Below are 13,082 nucleotides of genomic sequence, written 5' to 3'. Positions count from 1 at the left end.
CGCGGGCAGCGGAGAGGAGAAGAGGAGAGGAAAAGTGTGTTTACACAGACGGCTGCAGAGCGCCTGGGGAACCGTGGGGGAGAGGAGAGGAAGTGAGCCGGCTCTGTGTCTGCCTGCTCCAACTTCCTGCTCGGAAGAAAAAGAAAAAGCCAGGATCCTATTTCAGTCCAGCAGCAGCACACTGAGCCGTGAAGAAGACAACTAGTAAGCATGATGGAAAAACAAGGGATCATACGAATTTCATCTTAAAGTTCCGCCAAGGAGGAGAAGACAAAGAAAGCAGAGAAAGCAGGTACTTGTGAAAACGTATTCTAGCCTAACATTAGATTATAATAAAGTAGTATTTTGTCTGACTGAAAGTTCTGAAACTTGTTGTGAGCAGCTAGTATATAGTGAGATGATTTTCTGTTGCACTCGCATCTCTTTTGGTTAGGTAATAACGTGACTGTACTATAGAATACGTTTGCCTATTTTCTAGCCATTACACCGACTGTGTTATAACTTTATAAGAAAGTGACATAAAAGTCCAAGAGATCTCGGTTCTGTGTACAGTCAGTCAGTGGTTTTCCCCGAGTGCACAAACCGTGTATAAATCTCCTTCCGGTGTGATTGTGTCTATGGAGCAACATCTTGAAAATGAGTCAGTGGGGCAAAAATAGCGGAGGACTGTAGTCTACAATACATATACCATCATCCCAATATACCCAAACAAATTAACTCCTAAGAAAATCAGTTATCGAGTGTTATATGCAGGCAAAGTGATCGCAAGAAAACATTGATTATAACAAACAAACCTAAACTTTTATATGACAGATGCTTTGTTAACGGGGCCGCGATGGCCCGTTGAATTTTCCACAGTCTGTCTGTGAACAGGAAGAGAGAGCAGGTTTAGTCATAGCTAAGTAATGTCTACGAGCGCGCGCACACACACACACACACACACACACACACACACACACACACACACACACACACACACACACACACACACACACACACACACACACAATGTTTGCCCCTCTCACTGGTGGTGTATCACATATGAACACACCACACACACACACACACACACACACAATGTTTGCCCCTCTCACTGGTACACACACACACACACACACACACACACACACACACACACACACACACACACACACACACACACACACACACACACACACACACACACACACACACACCTAATCTCATTAGGAGTTTCCGTTCCCCCAACACACTGGATTGCTTTGTGTGCCCGGCGCTTCGCAGCGTGATTTCTCAATCCGAGCATCTGCAACAACCTCATAACTCACAAGTTGACGTGGATGTGAGTCTACAGATCCAAAGAGCTGCATCAAACAGCAGCAGCCAGGATGGAGTGGAAACGAGAGGGAGTAGACGGCAGCAGACGTAGCCGGAGGTAGAGCTGTCAAAGAGGAACTCGATGACAGCCACCACCTTCACATCTGCAAATAATAGAAGTATCTCCGAGCACTGCAGAAAATACCATGTATTGTTTCAGAACGGGTTGAAGGGTGGGGAGAGAGGAAGGGGACAATGATTTGATCTTTTGACCTGCTCACTCCCGGGATTTGTGTCGGAAGTGTGGCAGGATTGGGGAAATGCTCCCCCAGTGTGAGATCCCCTCTCCTCAACATTTGTCCTTGAAAGTAGAATAGGAGGAAGTCCTGACTGTGACAGTTTTGTAGTTTCACATGGCAGATAGAAAACTCTAGGGATAGGTTTGGCCCGGAAACAAGTTCAGCCGTGTGTGTGTGTGTGTGTTTCATATGATACACCAGTCAGTGGAGGGGCAAACTGTGTGTGTGTGTGTGTGTGTGTGTGTGTGTGTGTGTGTGTGTGTGTGTGTGTGTGTGTGTGTGTGTGTGTGTGTGTGTGTGTGTGTGTGTGTGTGTGTGTGTGTGTGTGTGTGTGTGTGTGTGTGTGTGTGTGTGTGTGTGTGTGTGTGTGTGTGTTCGAAGGGGATTGTGTGCACATCTTGTACCTGTATTTCTATTTAGGCCAGGTGCTGGACATCAAGGCAAGAATCAAGAAGAATGTAAAAACATCCGTACACTGGTTTAAAGCTCCCAAGAATTATTTTATTAATGGCGCAAAGTTTCGACCTTATAGGCCTTCATCTGCTTGATGGAGACCTATAAGGTCGAAACGTTGCGCCATTAATAAAATAAGTCTTGGGAGCTTTAAACCAGTGCGCGGATGTTTTTTCCTTCTCAGAGAGAGAGAGTATGGCCATTCAGTCTTCTGTTTTATTTAGCCTATTAAGACACTCACCCATCACCACACCAGCCAAAGCCCTCATATATGATGAGAAGATTAGAATGAACAACAGGACAGAAGAAGGGGATGTAGTGGAATCAATATTTATTGAAATGTTTATTTCTCTTTGAACAGACAAAAAAGCCCCTTTGTAAATGTGCTTAAAAGACTCAGACAGGAGCTCAGAGGCTGCACATTCCTCTATTAAAGGAATAACCCACCCTGGCCCCGTCATACTTCCTGTGGAGAGGGCCAGGTTGGACCGCAGCATATTTCTGGCTTGAGCTGTTGTTTCTCCTTATATTTTTCTTCTTCTTCTTCTTCTTTTGCGGCCACTGCTGCTACGTTACACTGCTCCCGTCTCCACACACTGTTCTATTCATCAGGAGTCTGCTCTCCCTTACACCACATGTTACAGCTCACATAAGCCACCGCCTCCTTAACCTACTATAGTCTGCAACTCTGCATAGTGTGAAGCTTAAAAGTGTACGACACAAAGAAAAGTAAAGTTTAGGAAGAGGTCATTTAACGAAGAGCTTTACCATGAATGCATTACGATTTATTAGCAGTTAGTAAAGGTTTTAAAAGTGACATAGTAGTGTGTTATAAAGTAGCGTGCGTTCAGTTTGTTTCCATCTGGGTTAAGACAGATGGATTCTGATTCGTGTTTTACTTGTGTTGGACACTTTCCATGTTGTGTGTGTGGGTACAGTTACGACATTGTGCCTGCATTGGTTGAAGTCATATAGTTACTGTATATTCCACTTTGCCACCTAACCAATCTGTTGAACGTATTAGAAGTATTAGCATAAGTAAATGGTGGCCAGATATCAAACATTGTTCATCTTTAGAAAGATTATCGCCCTTGAGCTTGGGTATAAACGGTAAATGGTGCATTTAGATAGCGCCTTTATCCAACACGCTTTACAATGTGCATTACATTCACCCATTCACACACATTCTGAGGTTGATGATGGCATCTACACCATAGCTTAGGTACAGTATAGAGAATAAGGAGTTAGCGAATATACATCCATAAGCCTGTCCAGGTAATCACAACAACAAAACCGGGGCTTATCAATGTTGAAACATTGAATCTAAAATACAGAAGCATTCATAGTTTGTGGGTACCTTAAAAAAAATGACCCTTCATTTTTTTCCTACTAGGTATGGACAGCGCCATCACCCTGTGGCAGTTCCTTCTGCAGTTGCTGTTGGACCAGAGTCACAAACACCTGATCTGTTGGACGTCCACCGACGGGGAGTTCAAGCTCCTCAAATCAGAGGAGGTGGCAAAGCTGTGGGGACTGCGCAAGAACAAGACCAACATGAACTACGACAAGCTGAGCAGAGCCCTGCGTTACTACTACGACAAGGTGAGATCACCTGTCCCTTCAGTGTGACAATGTCGACCCCCCCCCCCAATCTCTGGAAGCACACATGAACCTGCCGACCTGGGATTGAATCCCACTCAATGAAGCATTCTTTCCTGTTTTTACCATACTGCTTCAGAGCTTCTCATTCAGAGCTTCCTGCTGTTGGCATCAACAAAGAAAAAAAATACTATGAATGGAGGATGGATCTCTCGCCGTAATCCATCTTATCTCTTTTGTAATGTCATGTTGTAGTGGCCAAGGGTTTTTGACTCAGAAGAGCAGTTGACTGAATTGTTGGTACTCTACTTAACATTTATACCTCCATGCCTGTTATTGCAGCTGTCATAACACAGCGTACCTGGTGCCATTTTAATAGGTTCCTGAGACAGCATTGTGACAGAAAAAGTTCATTGTCGTTCTTCTTTTTAAACCCACAATCTCCGCTGGCAGATACTTCCACTTCCCCTTTTCTCACCGGACCAACAGCACAGCTATGGCAGTGACCTACCAACAAGAGACTGGCTTTTGACCAGGGGATCTTTTGATTGGTTTGACTGGCAGGAAATTCAGTCTATTGCTACAAAAGTGCCATAAAATTCTGTCAAACAGAAAGTTCCCTTTGAATATCAACACAGTAACTGCACTGTTGGTTTAACCTTTTAAAATATTCAAATGGAAAATGGCCAAAAGTAAAGTGGAATCAAAGTGGAATCAAAGTTTCTGTGTCTCAACTAGTTCACCACTAATCTAATGTTCCTCAATCTTACAGAACATCATCAAGAAGGTGATTGGCCAGAAGTTTGTCTACAAGTTTGTCTCCTTCCCTGAGATCCTTAAGATGGACCCCCAGGCAGTGGAGATGGGCCTGGCCCCTGGGAGGGCAACCCTCCTCCAGGAAGGAGATAACCCAGAGATGGAGATGGAGGAGGAGGAAGAGGAGGAGGAGGACACCCAGAGGAGGACGCTGGAGGTCCTGGGGGCACAGGCATGTCGCAGCGACTTCCTCCACTCGGGCCTCTACTCGCCCTTCAGCTCCCTGCACAACAAGGCCGAGCTTCTACGAGCCCTGCGGGAATGCCAGGATGAGCCGCGCTCCGTCATCCGCTTTGGCACCAATGCCAACGAGAGGACCTCCCCTCCCACCAGAACAGAGACCAATGTCTCCTCCAGGTCGTCCAAACTCTCCCCGCCACACCGCTCCCCGTCGTCCCCACCCCACCCCGCCCTGCTTGGGCGAAGCTGGAGCCCGACACCCGAGGAGGTGGAGGACTCTGACCAGGGGGCCCAGCCCCTCAACCTTTCCTCCGGGCACAGAGAGCGGGCCCTGCATCCTCCTGAGAAGAGGAGCGGTAGAGGTGGCGGAAATAGTACTGGTAGTAGCAGTAGTAGTAATCACCACGGAGATGGACTCCCACCGAAAAGCAAAAAGCCCAAAGCTCTGGAGATCTGTGCCCCTTCCCTGCTGCTGGCTGGGACTGACATCGGCTCCATAGCTCTCAATAGCCCAGCGCTGCCCTCTGGCTCCCTCACCCCAGCCTTCTTCACTGCTCAGGTGAAATGAATAATGAATAATATATATCCTGAATACACTTATACTGCTATTAAAACATAGCTGTAGTCGGGCACCATTTGTCTGTCACCACTGTCTCGTAATGCGTGACCCCCAGCATGCTTAAAAAACGTCAGTGCTGTGCCTTGACAAAATGTAAGTTCCATCATTAGTGTCACCACCGAAATCAGAGATCGGCGACAGGCTATGTCATTCTGTGGCAGGCACAGCTGAGGCATAATGAGCAAGTAATAATCAAATCATCCTGTAGAATGGAGAATAACTCTGCGATGGTATCCGTTTCCGTCTACCCTGTGCTGTGGTCTGGCTGCTGGCAACGGGAAGCTGATGGGATCTATCCAGAACATGATGTCAGTTCAGTTCAGTTGTCCCCGAAGCCCTCCCAGAGCAGCGAGGCAGCACCCCAGGCCCAGCCACGTCTGACACAGCCTGGCATACAGAGGTGGAAACGGTACCAGTACTTATAGCCTAATCAAGAAGTAGCACGGTTACTGGAAGTAAACTTTCTTTAGGCCAGAGATTGTGTCCAAAAATGTACTCCATCAAACTGAAAACGAGTCAAATATTTAGTAACTCACTAATACAAAAATATATGTAATTGTATTTATTTGTATGAACTATGAATTACCCTTTCAGTCATAACATGAATTTTGGCATGTTATGACATGGCATTTTTTACATAGTTCTTACAAATTCTCATTATCCTGCCTACAAAGCCAAAATCTGGAGTGTTAATTTAACTCGGAAATGAACAATGCTAAGCTAAAATGACAAGAATGAAGGGTCCATTCTTGGGCTGTAATGGGTAAATTTTTAGGCTAGAGTTAAATTACACTACATATTTTACTGTATATGTCTGGGAAAGCCGTTTCTAACCGTACAAGTGAAACTAGTGTAAAAAAAGAGACAAAGTCATAACTAGAGTAGCTGGTGAGTTTCTCTCTTCTTCTGCTAGTATTGCAGTCTTGATATGGTCCATGGAAGAAGGATTAATTTACAGTACACTTTTATAGTGTGTGCTCTGCCATGAAGTTGGACCCAAACTCATCCAGCAAGCAAAGTTTGGTTTGGTTTGATCTTTGCAATAACCCCCAAAAGCTGTGCAATAAGCATTAGTCAATTAAAAACAAATTTTCCTGTGAATATTGTGTTTAGACTGGAAGTATTACAAAGAACAACTGCGCACGCCTCACTGAAGGTTCGTCCAGACACTGAGATTCACAGCATGCCGTGGCAATAAGACTTCACTTACTTACCGTCTGTTTAGAAGTGTGCAAGAATTGAGATCAGAGTAAAAAATGAGAGATTTACCGAAATCCTCTGCTAGGCCAGTCTATGGAAGCTGGAGAAGGCTGTAAGTGATGCCATATGCTCCAATAATTCCATTAATAATGAGAGCAGGGCTGGGTCCCTCTGCTCTGCAACACTGCCTCACTTCTCTGAGGTGACACAGGGGAAACTGGAACGGGGGGCTGGGGGCTGGGGGGAGAGGGAGAGGGAGAAATTGATTTCATATGTTTCTCTACGACCTCCTTTGCCGTTCCAAGGCCCATGGTGCTTGAGGACCCCCACCCCCAATCAACAAGAACCCTCTCCTCCACCACCTCCCTTTTGCCCCACATCACCCCTGTATCCAACGGAGAAACCACAGACTTCCTCCCCGATCCTTCAGTTTGTTGTTCCTAAATCCAACAAACGCCCATCTAAGAGTTCGGTATGTTTCACATTATGAAAAGCCTCAGCTTCACATGAAAGTTCTCTCCAGCCAGTGGCCAATGCAGTTTTCATCTCCAAAAACAAAAAAATAACAAAAAACAAATGCTGTCCTGTGTTTTACTCACGCTCTGTCTCGTTGTCTTGCTCTCATTCTCTTTCTCTATCCCTTTCCTTGGCATTTCCCTCCATCTGTTTCTTTCTTTCCGATTTTCTCTCTACTCAGACTCCCTCGGGGTTGCTGTTGGCCCACAGTCCCCTACTGTCCGGTATCCACTTCTGGAGCAACCTAAGTCCTGTCGCCCCACTCAGCCCCGCCAGGCTACAGGGCCATGGCTCCCTTTTCCAGGTATGTACCATAGGAAGGAAGACAGGCAAGCAGGAAGAAAAAGAGAAAAAAAGATAGCGAGAGATGACTTAACCACTTAATTACTTCAGTTAACCGGGGTCCCCCCGGGCTCTATACTCTCCTTTTAACCCCTCTACACCAAATCTTTGCCGAAAATAGTCAATATACAAGATCACAATGTGTCGCATTGCGACACGCTGCAAGCTTGTATTTTCAGTGAATGTTTGCCTATTATGACTTGCCCAGAATAGGGACGCTATGGTTCATGTGGTTAATGTACACTATGAAAGTCAAGGAGGAAGTTTGAAGAAAGAAAAGTCCCTCTCGTTATTCCCCAGCCCTGAGTACTTAATATTCAGGTGACCACAGATATGACACACACGATTTGAGTAGTAAACTAGCCAAGGACGCAGAGAGCATTTGAGAACCAAGGGGGACACATGCGCACACGTGCATGTGCTCCCAGAGCGTGCTTTTTTTTTCTTTTATTTCGGTTAATTCGGTACAAAAAAATTTACTCCATGAAGTGTAGATGTGTGGCAAAAAGGAAACGTCGCAGCCGACGGGCAGAACGGTGGATGCATATTTATAGCAGAAAGAGGTTCACATTTAACTATAGCCGTACTCATTCAATTCTGAACCGATTCTTAAAATTTAAAATTCTCTATTAGTATGCAGTGTGGACTAATAGCAGGAGAGGTGCTAGTTAACCTCATGGGCACTAGTCTGGGAGGCATTGCGTCGGAGCTTGGACAGCAGGGGCGCGGCCACTGCGTTGTGATTCAAATCAACAGCCAATGAAGAAAAGGGGGCGGGATCCACATGCAGTGGGTGCTGCATCTAAATAGGATCGACGGGAAGCAATTTCCCCTTGACAAATTGCGGCCGCCATTGTTGTGTACTGCTGTTTGCCTCTCGTCAGACTTTTTAGACGAGTCAGACCGGTAAGAGGCGTGTCCGCTCAGATTCTGAGCGTAAGCTACAGTACATCCCGCCCACAAATACCAGGGCTCTGGCCCAGAAGTTCCTCGCCAGAGCTGGGAAAAACTTCTGGGAACTCAGATTACATGGGCACTGCTGAGGTGCACTTGTGCAAGGCACGGAATCCCTAAAATAGCTCCTGGGTGCGACTATGTGTAGCCCATCACCCTACCATCTAACGTAATTTACCTATGGAGATTAATAAAGGTTCAATTTAATTATAATTATTCACTGTTGCTTTTAGTGACAGTCTACATTGATTTCTGTCCCATCAGGATTTTCTTCCCATACCTGATTCATTAAACAAAATAAAATATTTTACATCATTACTGTCCACGTTGCCCACGTGTCTTGGCTATAATAAATGTGGCCATGTCAGACAGGGCACAAGTCCTACTCCTATGGCAAAAATCTAAAGAAAAATAGCTTTTGAGATATGTGACAGTACTAGCAGGAACCAAAAGGTTGTTAGGTTAGATATGCAGACACTCAGTCTCTCGGAACGCAAGGAGGTCCAACTGAGGTGTCCTGTTTCAGCGCTCATGAGAAGGAGAGGAAATCCTGCGAATACTTCCTGTTTGAGCCCTGGGGATCCAGTCTGAACAGGGCGGACTGGTTTTGAGCGCTGCTCCTCATTTGTTAACTGGGCACACAAAAACACACACACACTTATTTTGACGGGCATAGCGGAGTCGTGTTCTTTGTGCTTGAAACAAATTTAAGCATAGTTGTTGTTCTGGCGATAGAGAACACAGCAGAGAGAGGAAGAGCAACACGGCATAAAACAACAGGAAACCAGAGCAGTGACAATACGGCAGTTCCTCACCGGAAATCAGCTTCTGCAGAGTTCCCCGCCACCCCACTAACTCCCATTCCCTTTCTCTTCCTCCACAGTTCCCCTGTAGTCTAATCAACGGACACATGCCTATGGCCATGCCAAACCTGGAAGGAACACCCTCCTCCCTGCTTCTGTCCCACAACACTCACAAGTCATGATCCAGGGTCTCCAAAGCAACTCTGCTCTACCCAACTCTGGATGACATTTTTTTTATCATAACGGTTACCATCATCAATATTTCATCAGTTTATTTTCCTGTCAAAATTTGCTTACAATGTAAATTACTTTGAGAGACATTTTTGTGACCTCATGTTTTTATTGCACTTAAGTTGCTTCAAATTCCAGTTATTGAAAGCAAAAAAGCCATATGCCACGGTGTCTGTAAGACATCTGGCTCCTTGTGATAATGTACAGCACATTTCTACATGACCCTGTCCAAGGTGGACACAAGTGAAGTGTAGCGACTAGCTATGGATGGCTAGCCAGCCTCTCATTCCAAGTATACAGCTTGGTTGCTTTTATCAATTTTGTTTTTTTAATTCTCTTTTTTTTCTCGTAAAACTTTAATCGCACTGTGAAACTGGTCGTTTCGGTTGTTTGTGTGTATTCTTTGTTATTGTATGCACTGCGCTTCTCGGATAGTACCAGCTGTGCCTTGTTAATGTCCTGTTTTCTTTTACAAACGCATTTTATGAAGACGAGATTTCAAAATCAATGCAGCCCCCCCCCCCCCTTAAATCTTGTAATGTTTTTGTTGTTTGTTTGTTATACTGGAAGTAACATACAGTATATGTATTCTGTATTATTTTGTATTGGGGAAGAAAAGCGTCATTTTCAATAAACCAAGCATTGAATGCTTCCAACGCTCTTCCTTTAGGAGTGATTACAAGTTTCACTTGTGGGTCAAACAAACTAGATACTGTAAAGTGGATGTCTGTCTACATGCAAGAGGAAAAAACGGCAATGGCTCCGGCAACATTGTTCTTAACATTTTTATTCTCTTCTCTGAAAAAAAATAATCAAGCTCAAATATAGGAGGGCATCTGCAATGTCATGCCACACCAAATAACAATTATCCACAAATAACGTTAAAGTATGTCATACAAAACATCTCTTGTAACACTGTTAAATAGACCATGACTCAGTATCGTATTCACTAGTACGCCCTGAACAAGTGTTCAGTGCCTGTGTGCTTTCTCCATACAACAGAGTTGGCATGCAACATGATGATGGAAGCAATCCAATCATGAACCATTGGTTTCTTCCCATTTCATGAGGTGGGATTGGCAGAAAGGAGAACACAACTGTGATACTTCAAATGCCAACGTCGCCGATTCTGACCCTGGGAGATCACGGTGCGTGTTTCGTCCGAGAGTCAGAAGCGAGCTGGCGTGAGAGATCGGAGTAAAAAAAAAAGGAAATGGGGAAGAGGAGGCTATTCGCTGTGGTTAATTATACTGTATCTTGAAGTGCTCTGAAGAAGCATTATGTTATCTTGTAATGCCCGTGTCAATGATTCCACAAACTATTTGTTTTCCTGGATTTGTTCATTGGTCGTGATAGAGACCACAGCATCCTTGAATAAGCCAGCATTTTTATTTGGTGACTGACAAGAATGTGAACCACGCTTGGCAGCTCTGCTCCCATTTGAGCCTCCAGTTAGGAGAATGACATGGCCATCCATTGTATATCAACTGGCCTCAATGGTCTTTGAAAGAAATGCTCAAGAAATACTGGATGTAGATGGTTTAGTACAGCATGACGGCACAGAAAGTCCAAACTTCAGACATTTTAATCGCAAAATTCAGAGCTGCTACAGAACCTTCCCTCTGTCTGTCTTACACATGCACACTAAATGAACCTTGAGGTGGGGTTCTGATTTATGAAAATGGAAAATATGACATTAAAATCACCAAAAACACCACCACTTCAAAAAAAAAAAAAAAAAAAAGTTTTTTAAAAATCTATACACATTGCATGTTTTGCTTAAAGTGACTGAGCCTGTTAGAATTCTAGACAGTAGTTGGATTTAGCAGCAAATTCTCTTCCCAATAAATATAAATGTATATAAATGTCTCTTTTGGGCCAGTTTCACGACAAACCTCCAGGGGCCCCCCACAGTAGAGCGTGAATCTGAGGCGAGTTGAGGAGTCAAGCTGGGAGGCTGTGCTATGACCATTCGCACATCCATCTCAGGGACTGATCCATCTGTGAGACTGTACAGCTATGATGACGTCCGATAAACAGTTCAAAGATCCTAAAACAGCATGCTTTGCCTTCTGCTCTTGCCATTGCCTGAGTTGTAGAAAGAACAAAAAGAATTAGCCATTTGTTTTCAAATCAATCAGTCAGAAAATGTACATTTCAGGAGGTCCCGTCATTCATAGAGGTACTCCTTACCTGGCTCTGGATAAGAGGAGTTCCGGTAGCCAGGATCTCTCTGCAACTGGACTTCCTTCAGTGTGAATATGGAAACGACTGCCAAAAGCCCAGACAGAATGAGAGACACAAAAAAATTAATCGGTGCCGATTAAAAACAGGTTAAGAGTGAGAAAAGAGTTGCTTTGTTATACGGTTGTAACTGATCCTGAGTGTATAGCACTATATCTTCTCGAGTAGTACTCGAGGAGCCTGCCAAGTCTGCATTACTGTGTTGTCTTTTCATTACTCACCCTCTGGCAGTGTGTGTAAACGTGGACCCAGACTCTTGAAGTAGGGCTGTCTCATTGCTTCATCAGCGGCGATCCTCTTTTTTGACTCATACTGGAACAAGGGGTCAAGAAAGAAAGATGCTGCCGTTAAAAACACAACTTCAGATGGAGTAAAGTCATGCTTGAGTGCATGTTAACCCAATGAGCTCCAATATCATTTTTACCATTTAGGCAAACTAAACAGTCGCAATATAACTGCAAAATGTATCGCAGTACTATATGGCTCATTTCCACTGAATGGAACCAGCTCAAATCATCTCAACCCTAGCCTTTTTGGACTTTCCATTGGAGAAAAGTACCAGGTAATTCTTTGGCATGGCCTCCAGCCGAGGTTCCAAGCGAGCTTAGGCAATACCAAAAGATGAAATGAAAACACTGCTGACCACAATCATCACTAGCGTCATTGCATCATGACGGACTACCCCTATTCTGCATGGAAGCTATGTTAACAAACTACTTGATGTGAATGTGAAATGAAAGTGAAATTAAACAATATTGAGCAACTGCATGTCCTGTCACGTACAATGTTATCAGAAACTGTGTTTGTTGGATTGTACAGGTTAAATACAGATTGTTTCCGGATACCAGCACTGGCGCTCACAACTATATAAATAATGTATACAGTACAGTATATATGTATAAACAGTATATACGTGTGTATCTTAAAAATGCATGGTAGGACACCACTGGGGCTTTATGCAATATATGCTGGGGCGGTGGTGGCATGATTTAAAATATGGTCTCCTGGCTCTCTGTCCCTCTTCCAGCCATCTCTTCACTGAGACCTAGACATCAAATGTCTACAGAGGAGGACCCTGATTCCAATCACATCTTCAACTGGGGTTTTTATTTGCTCAATTTGATAGCCTATTTGTAACTGGAATTTTACCTAAGAAATATTGCCATAAGTTTATGTGCACAACACAATGTAGGCAATCGTAGAATAAAGAGTGTGTTCCTGTGCAAACAAAGCATAGAATAAACAGAATGCCTGTACAAATGTTATGAGAAAAGAGGAAACACTCAGACAGCCACACACACACACACACACACACACACACACACACACACACTTTCTCTCGCCACAATCAACTAGTCTTGTTTCTCAACATACTTGAAAATGTATTTTCTGACATTCACACTGCACAGAAACTGCTGGAATGTCGGCACAGCGGTGTCTCTGCTCCGCCGTGTGCGGTGTAAATGAGTAAACTATCCCCACGCTGCATAGCACCAGAGTGCCTACTGACTGTCATCTTACAAGGCACAT

General features: G+C 44.3%; 2 protein-coding genes across 3 annotated transcripts in view; one reads left to right on the top strand and one right to left on the bottom strand.

The window, feature by feature from the left end:
- On the top strand, positions 1 to 9,959 carry LOC308091990 (ETS domain-containing protein Elk-3-like). The gene is made up of 5 exons (XM_080437763.1): positions 1 to 292; positions 3,442 to 3,650; positions 4,420 to 5,202; positions 7,160 to 7,282; positions 9,158 to 9,959. The coding sequence occupies exons 2-5, from the start codon at positions 3,444 to 3,446 to the stop codon at positions 9,257 to 9,259; spliced, it is 1,215 nt and encodes a 404-aa protein (XP_080293889.1). The 5' UTR covers positions 1 to 292; positions 3,442 to 3,443; the 3' UTR covers positions 9,260 to 9,959.
- LOC308091989 (cyclin-dependent kinase 17-like) overlaps positions 9,644 to 13,082 on the bottom strand; it is a 31,382-nt gene continuing 27,943 nt past the window's right edge. For both annotated transcript variants that reach the window (XM_080437762.1, XM_080437761.1), the window contains exons 15-17: positions 11,774 to 11,864; positions 11,502 to 11,579; positions 9,644 to 11,396 (exon numbers count right to left, since the gene is read on the bottom strand). In XM_080437762.1, coding sequence (XP_080293888.1) covers positions 11,359 to 11,396; positions 11,502 to 11,579; positions 11,774 to 11,864 — 207 coding nt within the window. In that variant the 3' untranslated portion in view covers positions 9,644 to 11,358. The remainder of the gene's footprint in view (positions 11,397 to 11,501; positions 11,580 to 11,773; positions 11,865 to 13,082) is intronic.

This window comes from Gymnoscopelus braueri, assembly GCF_963280865.1.
Source record: "Gymnoscopelus braueri genome assembly, chromosome: 9".
In the NCBI taxonomy this organism is placed as follows: Eukaryota; Metazoa; Chordata; class Actinopteri; order Myctophiformes; family Myctophidae; genus Gymnoscopelus; species Gymnoscopelus braueri.
This window is presented reverse-complemented; position numbering and strand designations above follow the sequence as displayed.